At 41.9% G+C, this 24,595-nt stretch overlaps 1 protein-coding gene across 2 annotated transcripts in view; it reads left to right on the top strand.

The window, feature by feature from the left end:
* The window catches only part of LOC134530932 (1-phosphatidylinositol 3-phosphate 5-kinase), a 129,121-nt gene that overhangs the window by 23,614 nt on the left and 80,912 nt on the right, over positions 1–24,595 (top strand). For both annotated transcript variants that reach the window (XM_063366252.1, XM_063366251.1), the window contains exons 10-11: positions 258–423; positions 932–1,093. In XM_063366252.1, the coding sequence (XP_063222322.1) occupies positions 258–423; positions 932–1,093 (328 nt within the window). The remainder of the gene's footprint in view (positions 1–257; positions 424–931; positions 1,094–24,595) is intronic.

A 24,595-nucleotide genomic window follows, 5' to 3' on the forward strand; every position in this document is an offset into this window, starting at 1 on the left:
TACTTAACATGATACACATGTTTAGACAACATAAAAAGATTGTATTATTACAGTAAATCAATCTAAATTATGGGAATCTATGTTGAAACATTTATGGAAAAATATCTACATATATGGTTAAATTTTTTCAGTAAATTTTCCTACTCACATCCGTATAGTACCACTACTTTTTGTTTGATTGACAAGTTGCAGTGAGAATGTGTGTTCCTCCCCTGGGGCTAAGTTTGGGGTTTCAGCATGCGGCTGTCTCTGCCCAGGTGTCTCCAGCCCGCTGCAGGACTGCTCCCACGTGGGCATCACCAACGAGTTCCTGTCGGGCAGTCTGCTCTCCCAGAGCGAGGAGAGGAGGCCGTGTGAGGGTTGGCACAACGTCTCGCAGCTGCGCACCGACAATGGAGAGCTCCAGTCTTACACTAAACTCAGGTTCGCTCGTCACTGCAACTTGGTTGCTGATTTGCACTCAATGAACATTTTCAGGAGCCCTGCCTAAGATGGTCTGCCACACGTCTGATTATCAGTAGAGACAAGATTTTATAGTTTTATTTTCAGGCCAATTTCATTTTTGAAACCGTAGATTTCGGTTTTATTTGTTTTATTTTTTATTTAATCTTTTTATTAAAAGAAATTGCATACTACTGAACGAATATGACACTTAAATGTATGAAACTAATTTCTCCAAAATAATGTCATTTTAACTGATACATGATGCACTTGTACAATATAATGATTTGTAATAAGCATGTTTTAACTATTTGGAACAAACAAAATAAATATAAGTATTTTTGTGTTTGAAAAATGTACTAGTGCCATAATGTAAATATGAGTATCTAAAAACATTTACAAGATTAAAAAAGAAGTAAACTTTTTCCAATTTTTATTTTGGATAAATTGTGGTACAAACTCCATGCCATGGTGGTGGGTGTTTGTGCAGCTCGGCCTACAAGCAGCACGGAGACTTGTTGCTGAAGCAGTTGCTGACGGCCGAGGGGCTGGCCCATAGCTGGGGTGACGTGTTGCTGCCGCTGGCGCAGCAGATCGTGGCCACCGTCCGTCCCAACGTCAGGAACGAAGTGGATGACATGGACGTCAGGCTGTGAGTGCACACACCCACCTGTCAGCATTGGCGCTTCCTTCAGATATTCTCATACATTATTCAGACAGTGTATTGTGTGGTATTTTTAAATATACAGTGAAATTCCGTTACAACGTACTTCAGAATAACGTATCTTTCAGTTCAACGTATGATTTTAAATTCCCTTTCAAAACACCAATGTAAACAATGTAAAAATATTTCACTTTAACGTTAAAAACGTATCCTACCTTTCAATACAACGACCATTCTTTTCCAGTTATCAGGAAAATTTTACATGATAGTTACTGATTTTGCGCAGGGGTTCTTTAATACAAATTTACATTACGATTAATTTTTATCACGTTCAAGAATCGTTAACAAGTATAAAACGTAAACAAACATTGTATCAACGATTCATAGAATCATAGTACAGTATAACACACCATTCATCCTCCTCCATGGATCACACACTTAGTGCACGAGACGATCTAAGCAATCGATTGCTGTCTCGCCCCTCTTCAAGACAATTGTTTTTAGCTGCGCCATCTTTTGGTTATTTATAGAGCACATTTAAAAAGTTTCAATTACCGCAGATACAAACGTTAAATAAAAATTATATTTTAAATTATATACAAAATAGAAAATCCAATAATGTTAATTTATGCAGGTTAATTTTTGAACTGTTTGGTGTCACAACATGGCCGACACGCTTTGTTTTGCCACGAAGGCCGGAATGTTGCCTGGCACAGCCATGCTCTCGACGCACGCTTCTAGTGCGGAGCTATGGTTATCTATGGATGAGAGGTTTGTTTACGTTTGACTTGGCACGAGGAAAACAATATTGTTGATTGATCAGGATGGATGGCCAAAAAGATAAAAAGAAACGCAAGCAGTTTACTTTGAAGGAAAATGTGGAAATTTTAAAAGAAGTTGACAAAGGCAGGAAAATTGCAGATGTGGCACGGTCCTTTGGTTTGGTTCCCACTTCACTGTCAACAATAATAAAAGATCACGCAATAATTATTTAACTGTATGAACAGTCATCTTTATCTGCTGGTCGCAAGAGACTTCGCCTAGGAGATGACGAGGGAATTCTATCCCAATAAATGTACATATCTGCAAAATAGTAGACACCTGCGAGTACTCGAAATTTGAGTTTCGAGTTGAGTTTTTTAGTAATACTCGAACTCGATCTCGTGGCGTTTCAACAACTCGAAATTAGAGCGAGCTTTTCTTGCACTGTACCTTTAGATGTACATTTGATGACATGAGTAAACATATTTCAGACTACAGGATATTGAAAAGACTTTAATTTCCATGTAGGTTTATTGTGGGTATGTTTTTGTTTTGCAAGTGTAAATTGAATTAAGTAAAATGCTTCTATTTTTATTACCTACTTTCAATTGATTAAACTTTAATGACAAGTTACAGATATTTGACACTAATTTTGAGGTTAAACAATTTTACTAAAGCATTCCAGCCACACAGGTTGCCAGCGAGAGACGCTTCTCTTCTGCTGTAAACACCATCTCCAATCGTAGAGCTAATTTAACTCCTGAACGTGCAGAACAAATTATTTTTCTGCATGATAGATTGAAGAACAGAATTTAATACTCTATGACAATCTCTCTCAGAATTTTTGTGCCGAAAAGTGGAAATGTTGAAACAATGTGAATGTACTTTTCAAACAACATGATTTTTGGTGCTCAGTTTGTTGAAGCTCAGTAAGGACTCCAGAAAAATTGTTAAGGATGAAATTATTCCAAAGATATGTTACATTTACACAAACATATACTTGTAAACTGTGGTTATGTTAGTTGGATGATATCAGTTACTAATGAACCAATGGAAACAGGTTAGATTCAATGGCAGAAATTTTTTTTTTTCCTAGCAGTGCAAATTATAAATGCACTCTGTAAATAGTTACCCAAAATTAATAAGCCCACTACTTCATTTTAATACTTTATTCAAACATTATACCTATTAAGTTTAAGGTAAAAATAATTTCCCAAAAGTGTAACTGTACCACAAAAGCTCCAGCTTCGAGAACTTTCAAGTAGGCTCGCTCGTCCTTGGCTCAAAGTAAAATTCTTAGGCTCGCAAACCTCTAATGTAGGTCTATCTATTTAGTAGGCTAACAATGATAATGGTTTCTTTTTTTATTTCCATATTTTTCTCAAAAGTTCTCACATTTTATTACTCCATCACAGTAAATTTATGTGCAATAAACTTTAAAAAAAAAAAACTCGAACTCGACTCGATACTCGCGAGTATTTTAGCAAACTCGCTCGAGCTCGACTCGAAGTGAAAATCCTCTGCTCGCAGACCCCTACAAAATAGTTTAACCCATTTGTCATTTTGTATATGTAAGCCTAGAATTTAGGCTACTGTATTAAGTTCAGTAATTTTTTTTAAATTCTTGTTGTTTTACAAATATTGCTTCCAAGCTAATGTAACATTTGATCCCCTACTACTTTATTTTTAAAAATTCAAAAATACTTTATTTTAAATGTAACTTTCAGAATAAAGTACAGTAGAATCCAGTTATAGCGAGCACAGTAATAGCGAGAACACTGCTATAACGAGGACTTTTTGAGGAATTTACGGCGTGATCGCGTGAAGCGTGCTTTGGTTATTTGTCTGCTTTATCTCCTCCCCTCTCGCTCGCCGCTAGACATCTTGCCGTTGACGCTGTCACATTCTTCAGCCTCGCAGTCGCCACCTAAGTGCTTGGCTTTAAAAATAGAATCCCGTCCTTTCTTTTATCAAACTTCCGTTAGTTATCTGTGCCTGCAACTTCCCAGTCACAGCATTGTGCCGGAAATTAGGCATTTCGTCACTTTTTTAATTTATTCTATAATTTTAAATTTTTTTTGGGGTTTCCATTTTTTTAATTTGTCTGGTGGTTAATGGGGGTGATTTACTTTTTGTTAGGCCGGTGTACGCCACCGATTTAAACTTGGTGCCAGTGGACCGAAGCCCCTTCCCAGGGGGCCAATCTGATATTTTGCTGTCTAATGTGGACATGGCCAGCCCGGTTGAAATTTCTCTCGCCTGCAGTCACGCCCCGAGTTTGTAATTTTAATTCCCTGCATGACCAAAACTGCTTTGAGCAGCTCCTGGGCTGCAAGCTGCTACCTCGTAGAGGCCTGCTGAGAAAAGCATGTCTCGTCACGAAGCAGTCTCCAGTGGAGCTGCGTTCCCACCTTAGTGGCTATTTCTGCCCCCCCTTCCTCTCTCTCCTCCTCACTTTAGTTCTGAGAAATTAAGCTAAGAGCAGTGACCGGACGGGACAATGACCTGATGCAAAAACCTTCTCCCGGGTCCGACAGACACATCCCTGACATCTAGCGGCAAAAAAAAGTAACCGCGGGCCTGGTCGCCAGCGTGCAGAGCTTACCCTCATGACACCTGGTGGCAAGTCTGCTCACCACCTCAAGTAGTTCCCCCTTACGCCGCTAGAAGGCAGCGTCGCGGTGCCATAAGGCACTATGCTTTCCTCTCGCGGCCCGGAGAAGTCGATTGTTCTTTGTTTTCGTTTCGGTCCGGTAGAGAGCGCGCATGTCGTGTTGTTGCCACGACCGCCTCGGACTCCTTCGGAAATTTTCGGCTTAGAACCGAACCTACCCCCTCCTTTGACCCGGGGCCTTACCGCCCGATTTAATTAGGGGTTTTGGCCGATTGCGGGGCACTCAGCCCTCTGACCTCGGCTACTGACCTCGTCTCACCTACGTCCTCTGCGCTAAGAGGCTTTTTGCGGGAACGGTGATTTTCGCGTGCACGAGAATGTAGTCAGTTTGCTTAAGGGATGTGATCCCGTTTGTACAGTAGCCAGGCAGAGGTAGTTTTTAGAAAAGTCATGCGTAGTTAAATTTTTATTTCTTCTTATTTAATTCTAAAAATTCCGGTTTCGTCCGCGCATCCTGATTTCTCGGTCCGCGGCATCCTGATGGCGCGAGACACCTAGTGAGCTCCGAACTCTACACCCTGGTTGGTGAGTAATTTTTTTTCTTTTCCCCCCCCCCTTTCCCGTTTGTTGGCCTTTTGCGCCCAAAATTATGCTGAGCTTGACAAACTTTGCGTACACGCCACAAACATAGAATACGCTGATTTTCAGCGAAATAAACAAGCCACATTCGCTAGTCAACAAGGTAGCAGCGCGGGAACGGAGCGCAGTAATTCGCAACATAAGAATGCAGCACAGAAACATCAGGGCAATACATTTTTCTCTTCAAGGCCACAAGGGAGATATCAACAAAATGCACATTGTACTTTCTGTAAAAGAGACGGGCATTCCCTGGCCCAGTGTTACCACAAAAACAACAAACAAAATGGCGACACTCCAAAAAACGCATAACGCGGTGGCCTGAACAACCTTATTCAGGGCCACCGAAAAATTCAAGTGTTAAAAATTTTTCTTATAAGTGGGAAGTTCAACTTGCGCCAAGTAATGGCAGTACACAAGAAACACCATTACACAAAAACAATAATCCTAACAACAAGGAGTCCAGGAATAAAAGTAACAAGCGAGGTCACAAACATAAAGAAAGAAAGCACAATAGCAGGAGAAATAACAAAAATAAGGGATATGGTAATTCAACGCACACGTACTCATGTAAAACGTGTGTTGATCCTACAAATAAGGGCAAGAGAAAGTGCCACCAAATTTTTGGTAATATTCCTACAGTAATTCCGTATGCAGTAACAACGATTGGCGAACACACTGTACCGGGACTAATTGATACAGGATCAGCGCGCAGCCTGATTTCTGGGCAGTTATTTAACAAGTTAAAACAGAGCAAATTAATTCTAAAGACTGAGACCACTAAGTTACAATGTTTCACAGCTTCAGAGCAGCCATTAAATATTACGTTAGCAGTTGTGATCAAGGTGAAGATTGATTTATATTCATGGAATTTCCCATTTTTGGTGTCTGATCAACTTGCCACAGACCTAATCTACGGGTCTGATTTCATTGCCAAGACAGGTCTAATCATTAATCTTCAGGCGAAGAATTTCGTTTTCAAATTCAACATGGGTAATCCTATTCCTTGTGGGACCCCTGAACAAATAGTTTCAGCTCCGGCCGAGCCAACGGCAGCCATCTTGGATCAGGGTAACACCACTTCACACGAGCACCTTAATACACAGCAGCGGGCCGCCATTGATAAATTATGCAGAACTTTTCCAGATGTCTTGACTAGTAAATTAGGTCGCACAAAATTAGTCGAGTACCAAATTGAGTTAGCGGATAAAATACCAGTGAAATCTCACCCTTATCAATTTTTAGGCCCTAAGATGCAGACGATGCGCAATCATGTTCAGGAGCTTTTGGAAAAAGGGGTAATCGAACCCTCGACCTCCGCCTACAGTTCCCCAGCTTTCCTGGTGCCTAAGGGCAAGGATCAACAACGATGTGTAATTGATTATAGAAAAGTTAATGAGAAAATAGTGATACAAAACATACCTTTGCCAGACCTAAACACTGCTTTTCATTGGTTCAGTAAAGCCAAATATTTTAGTGTGTTTGATCTAAATTCTGCCTACCACCAAATTCCCCTTACTGCGGATTCAAAACCCATCACAGCCTTCTGTGTCCCTTGGAACTTGTACCAATACACAGTAGTACCTTTCGGACTTGCCACGGGAGCCCAAGTACTAACTCGACTCCTGGATCAGATACTAGGAGATCTAAAATTCAAAACAGGGTACAACTACCTAGACGATGTCGTCGTATATTCAGAAACATTTGAAGAACACATCAAACATTTAGAGGAAGTCCTAAGTAGATTTCGTAAAGCAGGGTTAACTGTCAACACAAAAAAGGTTAAGTTTGCAGTCCAAGAACTGTCTTTTCTAGGACACCTGGTTTCTAGCAAGGGAGTCACCATTGATCCTTCACGTACTCAAGCTATTCGTGATTTTCCGCCTCCCACAAACCCTAAGGGTATTTCACGTTTTATTGGTATGGCAAATTTTTACTCAAAATATATTCCTAATTTCGCTGAGCACGCAGCACCACTAAATACGTTGCGTAAGAAAAACACACCTTTCACATGGGGTCCGTAACAAGAAAAAGCTTTTAATTTCCTGAAACAGGCGATTTCTTCCCCGCCTGTACTCCGCATGGCAGACTTCACCAAACCTTTCATTTTACAGACTGATGCGTCCAGTGTGGCTATAGGCGCAGTACTGTCACAGGAAGTCGAAGGCTGTAGACAGCCCATTGCGTTTGCGTCGCGGACACTTACCCACGCCGAGAGGAAAGCCTCCTCGATCTACGAATTAGAATGCCTCGCCGTGGTATTTGGCATTGACAAATTCCGCCAATTTATAGAACACAGGGAATTCCTGTTAGAGACAGATAATCAGGCATTAGCCTGGCTTTTGGCACACCCGAAACAATTAGGGAAACTCGGGCGATGGATTGCAAAAATTTCCTCTTTGAAGTTCAAAATCCAACATATTCGGGGCACACAGAATATAGTAGCGGACACACTGTCTCGCATGTTCGAAAACCCAACTCAGACTCCGCCCGAAGGAACACCACTCTTATGTCAAGCCCTATTGACAGACTTTCCGTTGGCATTTCAGGATTTACAGAGCCAGCAGGAAGCTGACCCACACATTTCCAGTATTATTAAACGTTTTAGTTCAGGAACGGCGCCAAAATACTTTAGGATGTCTAAGGGGCTGTTGCAAAAACGCACCCCCCAATCAAAAACATACAAAATCGTGCTCCCGCAAAATCTACGTAATATGATATTCCATTATTATCACACCTCGCCGGTGGGCGCACACCTCGGTATATATAAGACCATTCAGGGTATCCGACGTCATTTCGTGTGGGACGGCATGCACAAGGACATCACCGAGCAGGTGAAACTATGCAAAATCTGTGCGCTGAGTAAGCCAGCGCAGAACACTCGTTTCGGTTATTTAACTTCAGATGTGGCTGAGCGCCCCATGCAAAAGATGTTTATCGACTTTGTCGGGCCTTTCCCGCGCTCAAAGACAGGAAACACTATGCTGCTGGTGTGTATTGACGCCTTCACAAAATTTGTCTGGCTCATCCCCATGCGAAAAGCCACCGCAGAAAACACTGTATCTGCGCTACGTAATCAGATCTTCAAGACGTCGGGAGTCCCGTCTATAGTAGTGTCAGATAATGCAACCCAGTTCACGGCTAGGATTTTTAAGAACATGTGCTTCTCACATGGCATTCTGCACGTCACAACCTCGCCTTATTATCCACAGCCCTCGCATGCTGAGAGATTCAACCGCAATCTCCGGTCTGCTCTAATAGCTTACCATGCGCAGGAGCAGGATAAATGGGATTCGAATTTGGTGTGGCTGCAAATGGCCTTTAATTATGCACATCATGAAGGACACAAAAGTACTCCTTTCGAACTCATGTTCACTTACCGACCTAATACCCCTCTTTCAAATCTTTGGTCTTTGAATGACCTATTGCCCGATGATCCGAGAGACATCAGGGAGATTTGGAGACGAGCTCGTAAAAATCTCAACCTGGCTCATGAGAGCAGAAAAAAGAAATACAACGAAAACCGATCTCCTAACCCTTACAGGGTAGGCGATTTTGTGCTTTGTAAGGCACACCCACTCAGCAAGGCAGTGGATAAGTTTTCCGCCAAGCTGGCGTACCGCTGGAGAGGTCCTTTTCAAATACAGCGATTTTTAACGCCAGTGACGGTTAGCCTAGCTGACCCCAGTTCAGGAGAATTCGTGACCAGAGCGCACATCTCCCATCTAAAGAAAACACATGCTGACTTAAAGTAGATGTGTTTAATTTCTTTACCCTAACATAGGGGACTCTCTAATATTACGCATGCCAGAAATCCTCGAGGTCTTAAAAATCCATGGTACTAGAAATAAGAATGCTAGCTTTACGTTGTATTAGTTTTAAGTGGCCACTTAGTTAATAAGCTCTTAGTTAATAAGTTTGTTTAAGGGTTATCGATATGTTGTGCCTGAGAGGCGGACGCGTCTCAAAGGTGTTAGAATATAAGTAGTAGGATACAGGCGAACCTGGTACTAGTTTTACTGAGCAGTGTAAGTGTTGTTTTTTTTTCTTCCCTATATGCTCCGCATTCAAGCGGGGGAGTATGTGCCGGAAATTAGGCATTTCGTCACTTTTTTAATTTATTCTATAATTTTAAATTTTTTTTGGGGTTTCCATTTTTTTAATTTGTCTGGTGGTTAATGGGGGTGATTTACTTTTTGTTAGGCCGGTGTACGCCACCGATTTAAACTTGGTGCCAGTGGACCGAAGCCCCTTCCCAGGGGGCCAATCTGATATTTTGCTGTCTAATGTGGACATGGCCAGCCCGGTTGAAATTTCTCTCGCCTGCAGTCACGCCCCGAGTTTGTAATTTTAATTCCCTGCATGACCAAAACTGCTTTGAGCAGCTCCTGGGCTGCAAGCTGCTACCTCGTAGAGGCCTGCTGAGAAAAGCATGTCTCGTCACGAAGCAGTCTCCAGTGGAGCTGCGTTCCCACCTTAGTGGCTATTTCTGCCCCCCCTTCCTCTCTCTCCTCCTCACTTTAGTTCTGAGAAATTAAGCTAAGAGCAGTGACCGGACGGGACGATGACCTGATGCAAAAACCTTCTCCCGGGTCCGACAGACACATCCCTGACATCTAGCGGCAAAAAAAGTAACCGCGGGCCTGGTCGCCAGCGTGCAGAGCTTACCCTCATGACACCTGGTGGCAAGTCTGCTCACCACCTCAAGTAGTTCCCCCTTACGCCGCTAGAAGGCAGCGTCGCGGTGCCATAAGGCACTATGCTTTCCTCCGCGGCCCGGAGAAGTCGATTGTTCTTTGTTTTCGTATCGGTCCGGTAGAGAGCGCGCATGTCGTGTTGTTGCCACGACCGCCTCGGACTCCTTCGGAAATTTTCGGCTTAGAACCGAACCTACCCCCTCCTTTGACCCGGGGCCTTACCGCCCGATTTAATTAGGGGTTTTGGCCGATTGCGGGGCACTCAGCCCTCTGACCTCGGCTACTGACCTCGTCTCACCTACGTCCTCTGCGCTAAGAGGCTTTTTGCGGGAACGGTGATTTTCGCGTGCACGAGAATGTAGTCAGTTTGCTTAAGGGATGTGATCCCGTTTGTACAGTAGCCAGGCAGAGGTAGTTTTTAGAAAAGTCATGCGTAGTTAAATTTTTATTTCTTCTTATTTAATTCTAAAAATTCCGGTTTCGTCCGCGCATCCCGATTTCTCGGTCCGCGGCATCCTGATGGCGCGAGACACCTAGTGAGCTCCGAACTCTACACCCTGGTTGGTGAGTAATTTTTTTTCTTTTCCCCCCCCCCCCTTTCCCGTTTGTTGGCCTTTTGCGCCGACGGTATAGGACTGTCTGGAAGCAAAGTTTTCAAATTCAACATGGGTAATCCTATTCCTTGTGGGACCCCTGAACAAATAGTTTCAGCTCCGGCCGAGCCAACGGCAGCCATCTTGGATCAGGGTAACACCACTTCACACGAGCACCTTAATACACAGCAGCGGGCCGCCATTGATAAATTATGCAGAACTTTTCCAGATGTCTTGACTAGTAAATTAGGTCGCACAAAATTAGTCGAGTACCAAATTGAGTTAGCGGATAAAATACCAGTGAAATCTCACCCTTATCAATTTTTAGGCCCTAAGATGCAGACGATGCGCAATCATGTTCAGGAGCTTTTGGAAAAAGGGGTAATCGAACCCTCGACCTCCGCCTACAGTTCCCCAGCTTTCCTGGTGCCTAAGGGCAAGGATCAACAACGATGTGTAATTGATTATAGAAAAGTTAATGAGAAAATAGTGATACAAAACATACCTTTGCCAGACCTAAACACTGCTTTTCATTGGTTCAGTAAAGCCAAATATTTTAGTGTGTTTGATCTAAATTCTGCCTACCACCAAATTCCCCTTACTGCGGATTCAAAACCCATCACAGCCTTCTGTGTCCCTTGGAACTTGTACCAATACACAGTAGTACCTTTCGGACTTGCCACGGGAGCCCAAGTACTAACTCGACTCCTGGATCAGATACTAGGAGATCTAAAATTCAAAACAGGGTACAACTACCTAGACGATGTCGTCGTATATTCAGAAACATTTGAAGAACACATCAAACATTTAGAGGAAGTCCTAAGTAGATTTCGTAAAGCAGGGTTAACTGTCAACACAAAAAAGGTTAAGTTTGCAGTCCAAGAACTGTCTTTTCTAGGACACCTGGTTTCTAGCAAGGGAGTCACCATTGATCCTTCACGTACTCAAGCTATTCGTGATTTTCCGCCTCCCACAAACCCTAAGGGTATTTCACGTTTTATTGGTATGGCAAATTTTTACTCAAAATATATTCCTAATTTCGCTGAGCACGCAGCACCACTAAATACGTTGCGTAAGAAAAACACACCTTTCACATGGGGTCCGTAACAAGAAAAAGCTTTTAATTTCCTGAAACAGGCGATTTCTTCCCCGCCTGTACTCCGCATGGCAGACTTCACCAAACCTTTCATTTTACAGACTGATGCGTCCAGTGTGGCTATAGGCGCAGTACTGTCACAGGAAGTCGAAGGCTGTAGACAGCCCATTGCGTTTGCGTCGCGGACACTTACCCACGCCGAGAGGAAAGCCTCCTCGATCTACGAATTAGAATGCCTCGCCGTGGTATTTGGCATTGACAAATTCCGCCAATTTATAGAACACAGGGAATTCCTGTTAGAGACAGATAATCAGGCATTAGCCTGGCTTTTGGCACACCCGAAACAATTAGGGAAACTCGGGCGATGGATTGCAAAAATTTCCTCTTTGAAGTTCAAAATCCAACATATTCGGGGCACACAGAATATAGTAGCGGACACACTGTCTCGCATGTTCGAAAACCCAACTCAGACTCCGCCCGAAGGAACACCACTCTTATGTCAAGCCCTATTGACAGACTTTCCGTTGGCATTTCAGGATTTACAGAGCCAGCAGGAAGCTGACCCACACATTTCCAGTATTATTAAACGTTTTAGTTCAGGAACGGCGCCAAAATACTTTAGGATGTCTAAGGGGCTGTTGCAAAAACGCACCCCCCAATCAAAAACATACAAAATCGTGCTCCCGCAAAATCTACGTAATATGATATTCCATTATTATCACACCTCGCCGGTGGGCGCACACCTCGGTATATATAAGACCATTCAGGGTATCCGACGTCATTTCGTGTGGGACGGCATGCACAAGGACATCACCGAGCAGGTGAAACTATGCAAAATCTGTGCGCTGAGTAAGCCAGCGCAGAACACTCGTTTCGGTTATTTAACTTCAGATGTGGCTGAGCGCCCCATGCAAAAGATGTTTATCGACTTTGTCGGGCCTTTCCCGCGCTCAAAGACAGGAAACACTATGCTGCTGGTGTGTATTGACGCCTTCACAAAATTTGTCTGGCTCATCCCCATGCGAAAAGCCACCGCAGAAAACACTGTATCTGCGCTACGTAATCAGATCTTCAAGACGTCGGGAGTCCCGTCTATAGTAGTGTCAGATAATGCAACCCAGTTCACGGCTAGGATTTTTAAGAACATGTGCTTCTCACATGGCATTCTGCACGTCACAACCTCGCCTTATTATCCACAGCCCTCGCATGCTGAGAGATTCAACCGCAATCTCCGGTCTGCTCTAATAGCTTACCATGCGCAGGAGCAGGATAAATGGGATTCGAATTTGGTGTGGCTGCAAATGGCCTTTAATTATGCACATCATGAAGGACACAAAAGTACTCCTTTCGAACTCATGTTCACTTACCGACCTAATACCCCTCTTTCAAATCTTTGGTCTTTGAATGACCTATTGCCCGATGATCCGAGAGACATCAGGGAGATTTGGAGACGAGCTCGTAAAAATCTCAACCTGGCTCATGAGAGCAGAAAAAAGAAATACAACGAAAACCGATCTCCTAACCCTTACAGGGTAGGCGATTTTGTGCTTTGTAAGGCACACCCACTCAGCAAGGCAGTGGATAAGTTTTCCGCCAAGCTGGCGTACCGCTAGAGAGGTCCTTTTCAAATACAGCGATTTTTAACGCCAGTGACGGTTAGCCTAGCTGACCCCAGTTCAGGAGAATTCGTGACCAGAGCGCACATCTCCCATCTAAAGAAAACACAGGCTGACTTAAAGTAGATGTGTTTAATTTCTTTCCCCTAACACAGGGGACTCTCTAATATTACGCATGCCAGAAATCCTCGAGGTCTTAAAAATCCATGGTACTAGAAATAAGAATGCTAGCTTTACGTTGTATTAGTTTTAAGTGGCCACTTAGTTAATAAGCTCTTAGTTAATAAGTTTGTTTAAGGGTTATCGATATGTTGTGCCTGAGAGGCGGACGCGTCTCAAAGGTGTTAGAATATAAGTAGTAGGATACAGGCGAACCTGGTACTAGTTTTACTGAGCAGTGTAAGTGTTGTTTTTTTTTCTTCCCTATATGCTCCGCATTCAAGCGGGGGAGTATGTGCCGGAAATTAGGCATTTCGTCTCTTTTTTAATTTATTCTATAATTTTAAATTTTTTTTGGGGTTTCCATTTTTTTAATTTGTCTGGTGGTTAATGGGGGTGATTTACTTTTTGTTAGGCCGGTGTACGCCACCGATTTAAACTTGGTGCCAGTGGACCGAAGCCCCTTCCCAGGGGGCCAATCTGATATTTTGCTGTCTAATGTGGACATGGCCAGCCCGGTTGAAATTTCTCTCGCCTGCAGTCACGCCCCGAGTTTGTAATTTTAATTCCCTGCATGACCAAAACTGCTTTGAGCAGCTCCTGGGCTGCAAGCTGCTACCTCGTAGAGGCCTGCTGAGAAAAGCATGTCTCGTCACGAAGCAGTCTCCAGTGGAGCTGCGTTCCCACCTTAGTGGCTATTTCTGCCCCCCCTTCCTCTCTCTCCTCCTCACTTTAGTTCTGAGAAATTAAGCTAAGAGCAGTGACCGGACGGGACGATGACCTGATGCAAAAACCTTCTCCCGGGTCCGACAGACACATCCCTGACATCTAGCGGCAAAAAAAGTAACCGCGGGCCTGGTCGCCAGCGTGCAGAGCTTACCCTCATGACACCTGGTGGCAAGTCTGCTCACCACCTCAAGTAGTTCCCCCTTACGCCGCTAGAAGGCAGCGTCGCGGTGCCATAAGGCACTATGCTTTCCTCTCGCGGCCCGGAGAAGTCGATTGTTCTTTGTTTTCGTATCGGTCCGGTAGAGAGCGCGCATGTCGTGTTGTTGCCACGACCGCCTCGGACTCCTTCGGAAATTTTCGGCTTAGAACCGAACCTACCCCCTCCTTTGACCCGGGGCCTTACCGCCCGATTTAATTAGGGGTTTTGGCCGATTGCGGGGCACTCAGCCCTCTGACCTCGGCTACTGACCTCGTCTCACCTACGTCCTCTGCGCTAAGAGGCTTTTTGCGGGAACGGTGATTTTCGCGTGCACGAGAATGTAGTCAGTTTGCTTAAGGGATGTGATCCCGTTTGTACAGTAGCCAGGCAGAGGTAGTTTTTAGAAAAGTCATGCGTAGTTAAATTTTTATTTCTTCTTATTTAATTCTAAAAATTCCGGTTTCGTCCGCGCATCCTGATTTCTCGGTCCGCGGCATCCTGATGGCGCGAGACACCTAGTGAGCTCCGAACTCTACACCCTGGTTGGTGAGTAATTTTTTTTCTTTCCCCCCCCCCCCCCCCCCCCCCTTTCCCGTTTGTTGGCCTTTTGCGCCGACGGTATAGGACTGTCTGGAAGCAAGTCTAATTCGTTTTGAATTTGATTTGGGTTTCAGACAGGGTCGAAGTGCTGGAGAGAGAAATCGCTCCCAGCTCGTGGTCCCGCACCTCCACTGCGGGTCACGTTAGAAGAGAGGTTTCCGCGACCCGACGTTATTTTTTGAAGACCCGGGTGGTAATGTTAAACCAACATCCCCCCCCCCCCCCCACTTTCTAGCTACGAACTACTTAAATCAAATGAATAGCCTACCAGCGAACAGTGCTTTCCTCAAGAATATGTAGAATCAACAAAACTAATCAGCGATGTAATTGTTGGGACATTCAAATTTGGTGCGATTTTTAAATTTTTATTATGTAATAATTTTTGCTATGGTGTAACATGTACTGTTTTAATTACTCCTGGGGCGCCCCCTTTAACTTTGTTATTTACTAAGATTTTTATTGTCAGGTTTGAATAATACGAACACAAAATTCCTTAATAATAAACCAGGGAACCTATAGACCAAGCTACTTGTGTAGTGTTAATTTATTAAGATATACCTTCTTCCCTTAAAAGATCCATACTCCTCCCAAGTTGCTTGTGTCAGGGAGATCCAAATTATCTTGTTCTCCACCTCGTGCCACCTCTGGTCAATTACTTAATTTTCTTATTTTTCTTACCCAGCAAGTTTCCAAGGCTCTTTTTAATTAATTTAAAATAATTCAACTTTGAGGCACGAGGGGCGTAACAGCATCACTGGCTGGCTTCAAGGCCAAGGTATGCTTGAGTCGAATAAACCAAGCCTTTGAATGTACATATACTTGTACGCATTTCTTATTATTTAGAAAATAGACAAAATCTATTTTTTCGCGCCATTAAACATGACAATGTGCACTTTTTTCAAAAAAAAAATATAAATGCTCTTAATTAATTGTTGGGACATTTGCATTAATGAATAATAACATTCTTTATAACTATGTTAGGCCAAAAAAGTCAGAGCTGTCTTTATACTTGTTGCTAATTGATCGCGTTAATAATACACAAATACACAAATTCACAAAACTTGTTTAGAATTAATTCGGTCGTGACACATTTACAAACACGTCACGTTATTTATTTTACTATCTGACAAATAGTGGTCACTACCGTATTTATTTCCGAATCGCTAGGACATTTTTCTTGTAACTTTTGTTTCGGTCAGTTGTTGGGGTATCTGTCCGTGATGGTTTGAGTTTAATCCCAAACTTATTTTCTTAAAAAGTTGACAGGTTTCTTTAAATGAAAAAAGTATAGTTTTCCAGCGACTATTTCGTTGTGAGGCGTACGTGCGTTGCCGCACTCCTGCGTTTTTGTAAGGAATTAAATTGTCGCGCTACACTAGCGCCGCCTGTTAACTACATCCCGAACCAACATGATGGCCAGCAGACAGCCCGCGTCGATAATACCGTATTTACTCGTGTATAGCGCGCCCTCGTGTATAGCGCGCACCACGATTTTTGCAACAAATTCCAAAGAAAAAAAAATTGAAAAATTTTTTTCCCCATAAATAAATTTTACTAACATTTTGTGGTACCTGATAATTTAAATTGATGTGTGGTGATGCGTCAGGAAAATACTTAAACTCTGCTGTGTAGACGGAAGATAATGAAGCGCTGTATCGTCACAACTGGTACGTGGGAGGGAGGGAGGGAGGCGTGCCGCGCTACGTTGCTAAGCTGGCGCGGAGAACTAGATGACTCACCGGTCGCTGCTGGGACGAGGAATGGAGGAAGCGAAGAAAATGGCCTGGGGGGGGGTGGGGGGTAGAATTGGTGACAACATTCTCTCTCTCTCTTTTTTTACTAGCTTCTGAGCTGGCTTTCTGTAAAGGGGGGGAGGTTTAAAAATAAACAAGAGACCATGATGTGCGAGCTTGCGCGCGCACGTGTGTGTGTGTGTGAAACAGAGGCCTTGTTGCTTGTGCGTATGTGTGGGGGCTGGCCAGAAACGTCACCCGTCACCCGGCAGTTAACGACTTCCACTCCTCCCCGCCCCCCCCCCTCCCCAAACTTTTTTTTCCGTGTATAGCGCGCATCCTTATTTTTTTCCTTTACTTGAGGGGAAAAAAGGGCGCGCTATACACGAGTATATACGGTAGATAGCAGCACAATGCTGCGTCGGCCGCGGGCCAAGCCGAGTAATCGATTGCGGGCAGAGATGCTATACTTACGTGGCGTGGTAGGGTATTCTGGTTATTGTGACGCAACCGGTGATCACATCCGTACTTGTGGGGTATTGTTTTAAAGAGAATTCACACATCTGCTCACAGAAATTAAGATTTCATTAACATAACCTGTTATTTTCCAATTATACAGGTTTAAACACAATTTGTATGCTATTTTCGGTTATTTTTAATTTTTGGGGGCCAAAATCTATCCAATTCGGTTATAGCGAGGACACGGTTATAGCGAGGCTCAAACCCGGAACCGTGACACCTCGCTATAACGGGACTCTAGTGTACTTTCATTACTAAGTATAAAAGTTGAGGCTTTATTGATGTACTTTATAACGAGATTCTACTGTATATCTTATATCCAGCCAGTTATATATACCAGTCCTTTAAATTCAGACATGAAACTTGGAAATAAGTGCTGTAGTTCTATACTTTCTGTAAGTTTTGTGGTGTAAACTACAGTAACACAAACCTATACTTATCTGTTCAGATGTGATAAAAATATTCTTGAAATTCATTGTGCATCATGGTTTTCAGTGCTTCTTATTAGGTCACAATTTTTTGTTGCAATCTCATGTGTTAAAAACATTTTAATATTGAGTCTATGAATGAAATGTACTGACCAGGGTGGGGAGGGGGGGAGACATTTAAAGTTTGTGTAAATGACATACCGTAAGCATGAATAAATGTGACGGAGCCCTTCCTGTCAATACAAGGCAACGAACGTGCTCTTAGCATCATATTAAAATAAAAATACAAATGCTGAAAGATGGGAAGCAAAATGACAAGCCGGCTGTTCCATACAGGGGCAGACAACAAATGTTTCCCCTCCTATTTTATGACCTGTTTTAATGAATGTGACTCCCACGCCCCTCCTGCAAGGAACAAGCTTTTCATCAACAAGTTGGGTTGAAACCCTCCCTTTCTTTCTAGCTCTGGCCGGTCCCAAAACCTTGCCATACTTTTCTCACAGCAAAAAAAAAATTTAAATAAGACTATTAGTACATAACTTATTCCTGATTTTCTTTTCTGCAGCTTAGTTATTCCATTTGTTTTTAATGAGGTGAACAATAGTGAAAGAGATTAGAAGAGAGCAGTGTGCTGCACCGCAGATTGGAATCACTGGCATATTTTTTCGGTTTCTTCCCACAAGTTCCAAAATTGCCTGAATATAAGGCAATGATATTTACCAAAACTGTTGAAACTTAAAGTGGGGTTGCACTGGATGCAAACTTGAATATTGCCATTGGGTACAGCTTAGTTGGAAAACTGCATTATCTGCCTGTAAACTGTGTCTTTTATGCCACTTTAGACAGCTGTTAATTACCGCCTCCCAAACGTCTGCTTATTTGAAAAACTACACGCTCTACATATCTGTAAACTGCATCACTTATTCCACTTTAGTCCGGGGCTTCCTGAACCTCTGCACAGGTGTGTTAGATGAGAAGATAACACTTGGAGTGAAGGAGAGGGTGCAAATGGAGTTTGTCACAAGGTTCCTTCCATTTCGCTTCACTGTGGTTGCTGGCGAATGACTGCTCTTGAACTACAGTATAAAACACAAATTTTTCTACTAACTGCAGCTTGGTGTTACAAAAGAGGCAGTGTAAATCCCTCTTCTGACAAAAGTGGCATCAGAAAGAGTTTAGTAAATATGGAATAAATTTTCTAATTTTTCTAATTTTCAAGTAAGGGTAATTCCGTAAAGACTTTTCAGGAGAGAATATCTTAAGGAGGAGACAATTGCAAACAATGACTAACTAAGTCGGAGATTGACTATGGAATACATACAAAAGGTATGGTCTCCAAAACTGAACTTTGGTACATTCATAAAAATTTTCATTAAATACTAGTTAAATCCATAATTATAAGTATTTACCTAACTACACATATATTTACTAGTGGTGTGCGGGATCCCGAATTTTGGGAAAAGTTTCGGGAGGGCATTGCTTTTTTTCCCTTCGGTAGGGAATAATATTTTTCCCGGTATTTTCGGGAATAAAATTATGTTTTAAGTTACAAAAAATTTGTGACAACGGCCCGTTTGGCCTACAATAAAAGGAAAAATTAAGATATCGCTTTACGGTTTAATAAAGATAACACGTTTATTAATGGAATTATTTTTTAATGTCAACGATATTTATGGGAAAAAAATATCCTGGAAAATTATATACATCACGATCTTCTAAACTTACTTAAATAAGCAGTCAGACTGAAACGCAACGCTGAACGAGACATTACTTTAATATTTTGCCGCATTATTGGCAAATCCCGTGTATATTGCACATTTCGTAATTTTATATTTGTATTAATGTTTCGGTTTGCCGGAATAAAATCGTATTACAACGTCTAAAATTGTTTCATCAAAAAATCAAGACAAAAACTGTGACGTAATTATCAGGGACAGCTGCAATTGGCCAGTGCGTCACTTAGAGGCGGGGTTACGTTACAGCCCACAAGAGATGGCAGCACCATCAGTTTTTTTCCTGTGACACATAAATGGTGAAAATAAGATTAAATTGAATAATTTACTTTTCTGATGTTTATTTGAGGTCCAGAATATTAGGGGAATTTTACAAGGGCACGTAGTAATACAAAATTATGGTAATATAATTTGTCATTTAGTTCATGTTACCGTTACATATTGGTTGTTTTGTTTAGTTGTTTAGTAAACATGGCTGAAGAAAAGACGCGTATTTGGAACTACTTTGCTAGAAGCAATGATAAACTTAGTGCTAAATGCAAGACATGCAATAAAACTGAGAAAAAAAGCTACGGCAGCACATCGGGTCTCATAAGGCACTTGACTCAACATCCAACTGTAAAGTTGGAATATGAGACACGGCAACAATTGTTAAGTTCACGGCCCGTTATGGCAAATTCTTCACAACCAGGTCCATCAAAACAACAATGGATTAAAGATACCTTCCAGTGATATCATCTGCCAGAAACATAGTACACCAATCCCTCACTTAGCACGACTAATTCGTTCCTAAAAATGTTCGTGTTAATCGAAATCGTGTATTCTGGAGCATTAGTCCCCATGAATATAAGGCTAAATTATTTAATGTGTTCCAAGATGTGTAGGGAAGTAATCTTTGCATAATATAAATGCGTAGAATAATACTTGAAAATGCATATGTCATATCATTTATCTTTTTAAGCCTACCACCGAATACGTTAGATAAAGAAAACATGGCACAGTGTAACGGGAGATAAGTGGTAACATATTTACCGTCAGTCAGCAGGTTGGCTTGCCCGCCCAGGCGTGACCTTCAACACGCGCGCGCGTCTGTCTGCCTGCTGTTGCAAGCAGCTGGATCCTTTGTTATTACGTTTAAAACTTAACAAAATTAAAACACTTTTATGAAATTAAGAACCGGTTTTATATAACTTTAAAACACACAGCCATATGTTAACATTTAATTTGTTATGCACACCTCTTATAAAAGCGGCTATGTAAACAAATCAGTTAACAGATAAACAGATCTAGATTTTTCCTAGAGCACAAACATAACATTAAAATACGGGTACACTCCCTATTTAACGCGGTTGTCGGGGGTCATAACTTTTACCCGCGTTGTTGCATAACCGCGATGTTTCGATGTGACCAAGGTCAAAAGGCATAAAACACCGCCTGTGTTCTAATAGGTCGGCAAGCACGCACAGCAAGCATCCGCAGTTTCCACTAAACACGGGTGAAAAAATAAAAATAATAAATTTTAAAGATAAATATTAAATGTTGAATTGTTTTTATTTTTCCGCGTGCCGCGCACAGTTTGTCGCACGGCCTACGAGAGCGCCACACGCCGCCATACACACGTGCGGCACACAAGCTGCTGCTGCCAGTCTCGTGGTGTTAGCCACAGTATCTGCTTCGTCAGTGTCCGTAACAAAGTAAGTGCAGTGTGTGCGGTTACACACGATTCTGTGGTCAAAGTCTTCTAAAAAGAAAGGCCGTAGTGATACTTAAAACCGAATATGAATCGCAAAGTACCGAGTTTGATTGACAAAATAAAAATTCTAGATTTACTTACAGATAGCTTGTCTTTGGTAGAAGCAGGCCGCAGATACAGGAAAAAAACGATTCTAGCATTCGTACAATAAAAAATAAAGAATTGTCTATCGTGTCAAGTGGTTAAACTTTATTATCCATGCTTACAGTAAATTATAAATGGTCACATGTGGGAAACAAAAATTGCGCCAATTTAATTTTAGCGCAATCAGTGACGCCGTATTAAAAACCGTGTTAAACTTTGTCTTTACTTATTTCACCAAACGCCGTGTCGAGTTGCTGAGTGTGTGCGGCTCGGATCGGCAAGTGTTATATTCCCCAGCCTCTGTTTAAAGGTCGGGAGACCGCTACACATAAACATTTCCGGGACTTGTTTACTACCTCACGGCAAAAGTGGTACAGTATGGTTCACGTAAATATTGGACCGCTGGGAATTCCTGGGCAAAGATTAAAAATACGCTAGCCGATTTACTTTACTATTTAATGTTAAAACATTATACCAAAGTAAAAAGATGAACTTGTATAATACAATGAATTACCCAATAATATTACGTCTGTAGGTTTAAGTTGTAACAAAACATTTATATACAGATGTCCAGTAAAGTACCAATTAAGATTCTGGAGTGGAATTTTAAACACCGGACTACCTGATTTTGCCTTGTACGCAGCGACGCTGCTCAGTCAAGTGACTCATGCTCTGCCTGTGTGCTGCGTGAACACATTCCCTCCCCCACTCCCCCTGGTGTTTCTGCCCGCTCTAATCTCTACCTCTCTCCATGTTCTCGGCTAGCCTCTCCCTACCCAGCGCTTGCCGACAACCAAGCTTATCCAACATCAATCCCCAGCCGAGTCACGCTGGATAATATCGCTGGACGGTCAGGTCCCCTGTCCGATGCTTCATTTGTGAGATAAAGCGACGTTAAGAACTAGTGTTTCAGAAAATATCACTGGGCTGGATTGGACCATAATTTGAAAACCCTACAAGATAGAGGAATAATGTACGGAGATATCTTGTTTAGAATTTTACTGCGGACATTTTCTACGCCTAGGCTTTTTTCTGCCCGATGCTTAGTTTGTTAGTTACAACACAAAATTATCCTAATCGGCTGTCAACCATTTATTCCATTATTATTATTCATTTCTGACTGGGGGACATGGTTTGACCCGCGATATACCCGATTCTGCGATCAATCGGGGCGCGATATACCGGGAGTTTACTGTATGTACAATATGTACATATACAAAACATAAAAGTTAGTTAAATATTTTCTGGGGTGAAATTAACACTATCATCTTGCTTTTTTTTAAAAAACGTGTCCAATTTCATCTGCTTTGGTTTCTGTACGGTACGGCCTGGTCTGCAGCCGGGCATCAACGGTAGGGCCTGGTCTGCGGCCGGGCATCAACAGTACGGCCCGGTGTTTGTTTATCTGCGTGCGCATCTCTTTCCCCTCGCATTCCAAACCACTCTTCCCCCCTCGAATTCCATACCTGACGTCGCGTCGTTTCCGAGATTTTTTTTAGCCTGTGGCGATTTCGTGCTAACTGAAATTTACAGACGTGCTATTCGAGACTAGGGCAGTAAAATTTACATCGTGCTAACTGAATTCGCATTAATTGAAGACGTGCTATGCGAGGGATTGGTGTATCTGCAAAGAGAGAATCTTTATCCACTCAACACGTGGAAGAACTGGTTTTCTTACATGAAAACAGAGCATTATACTAGGTCTGTTTTCTAATGGCGCTGTTGTGGTAAAAACACTCTATAACTTATAAATATACCTACTGGCATCCTATATAGCTTATGATTTTTTTTTCCCGATTTTTCCCGATTTCCCGAGTGAAATAAGATTTTCCCTCCCGAAATTTTCCCGAGGCTAAATTTCCTTTCCCGCACACCCCTAATATTTACCCTCTTAAATTAAGAAAAAATTATGATTCGGGCTCGGTAGGGGCTATTGTCCTTGGAGTCGCACTTATGTGGACAATGGTTGAAAGTGGTTGAATGGTGATTTGCACAGAGCTGCCTTTGTTCTCTTTGGGCAGCCTACTTAATTTGTCTGTTGATACTGCAAAATAATCTGCCTTTTTTATTAGCTGTCATCTTACAGAGAATTCATTATGTCCAATGGTTGTTGCTGTAAAATTGAATGTGTCCAACTTTACCGCCTGTGTCAAGCAATTAATTGGCTGATATCATCAGCTAGGTACTGTGTGGCAGTACTACCAGAACTTTCACTTCCATACCCACAATTTGTTTTTCATACAGAATCACAAATTTAATCTTGAAGAGCTCTAGCAACATCATCTACGGAACATCATATATCATCCACAGAACTAGCGTCCCCACATTTTTTTCTTCCGAACACAGAAACTTCTTGCCCTTTTAGTGACACTGTTTAAATGGTTTATTGCTAGAGACTTTATTTGCCAGTAATTCACTTTAGGAGAGTTATGAAAGAAGCCACTGACTAGCATCAAAAGCAGCATGGTATATATCACATTTAGCATATTACTTACCATATCAGTTTTCAAAAAACTGTTCCTGTGTACCAACATTTAAAAGAATTTTTCATTCAAACTTGATTTGAGAAAATAGACCTACATAATCCTTTTTATAAAAATGTTTTTGAAAAACAAGAATGAGTTCTTAAATTCATGTGCAAGAAAATAAAAATTTAAGTTGTCATTAACTTCTGTTGTTATGGATAACAATTATAGTAAGTAGAATAATTGCACGCCTAAAAGTACACCAGTTTCTCAGTAACAGCCAAAAAAAAAAAAAACCTGTAAATTACCATATCCACAACAAAATTTATTTTGTAATGTTTAACACTATGTTATCTCGTAAACTAAAAATTACAGGTGTAACAGAATGTTGCAGGATTGAAGGAGTGAAACTGGTTCGATTTGGTTTATAGCCCTTGACAGCACACACACGACATTACACACGACATTGCCTCTGAGTATGTGTTCTCTTGCCAACCTGAGAAATCTTTACAATTTTGATGCAGTATCGTGCACTGGTGGCTTGTTAACGGGTGAGGCACTATAACATTCACCTGGTTCATCATCCAAGTCATCTGGCAACTGGTAATTGTTATTTTCTACAAATGTAGTTATGCTTTCAATGCACTCTGAAAGTCTACAAACTTGGTATGCTTTACACAACTATGGTCCATCCTACAAATGCATTATGTGCTCCCCAACAGTAACAAATTGAACACTACTTTTTTTGTCTACTTGATTGTCTTTAGAACATTGGGATAATATTTGACCATTTGGTCAAGATTATCCCATTGTCTTTCGAACAATAGGTTAATATTTGACAGTTTGGTCAAGGTTATCAACACCCTCCATGTAATTGTACTTTGATAATCTCTGGTTTCCTACACTATACATCACTGGAAGAGCCAGCCTTCTGTTTCCTCGGTTGGACATTAACCATAGCAATTGTGTGCATGGTTGAGATAATCTTCACAACTCGCTTGCTCTTCCCTAAATAATACTTGAAGATCATCATCTCAACAGAACACAACTTCTCCCTTTTTCAAATTGTTGGCA

This window comes from Bacillus rossius, chromosome 3, assembly GCF_032445375.1.
Source record: "Bacillus rossius redtenbacheri isolate Brsri chromosome 3, Brsri_v3, whole genome shotgun sequence".
Lineage (NCBI taxonomy): Eukaryota > Metazoa > Arthropoda > Insecta > Phasmatodea > Bacillidae > Bacillus > Bacillus rossius.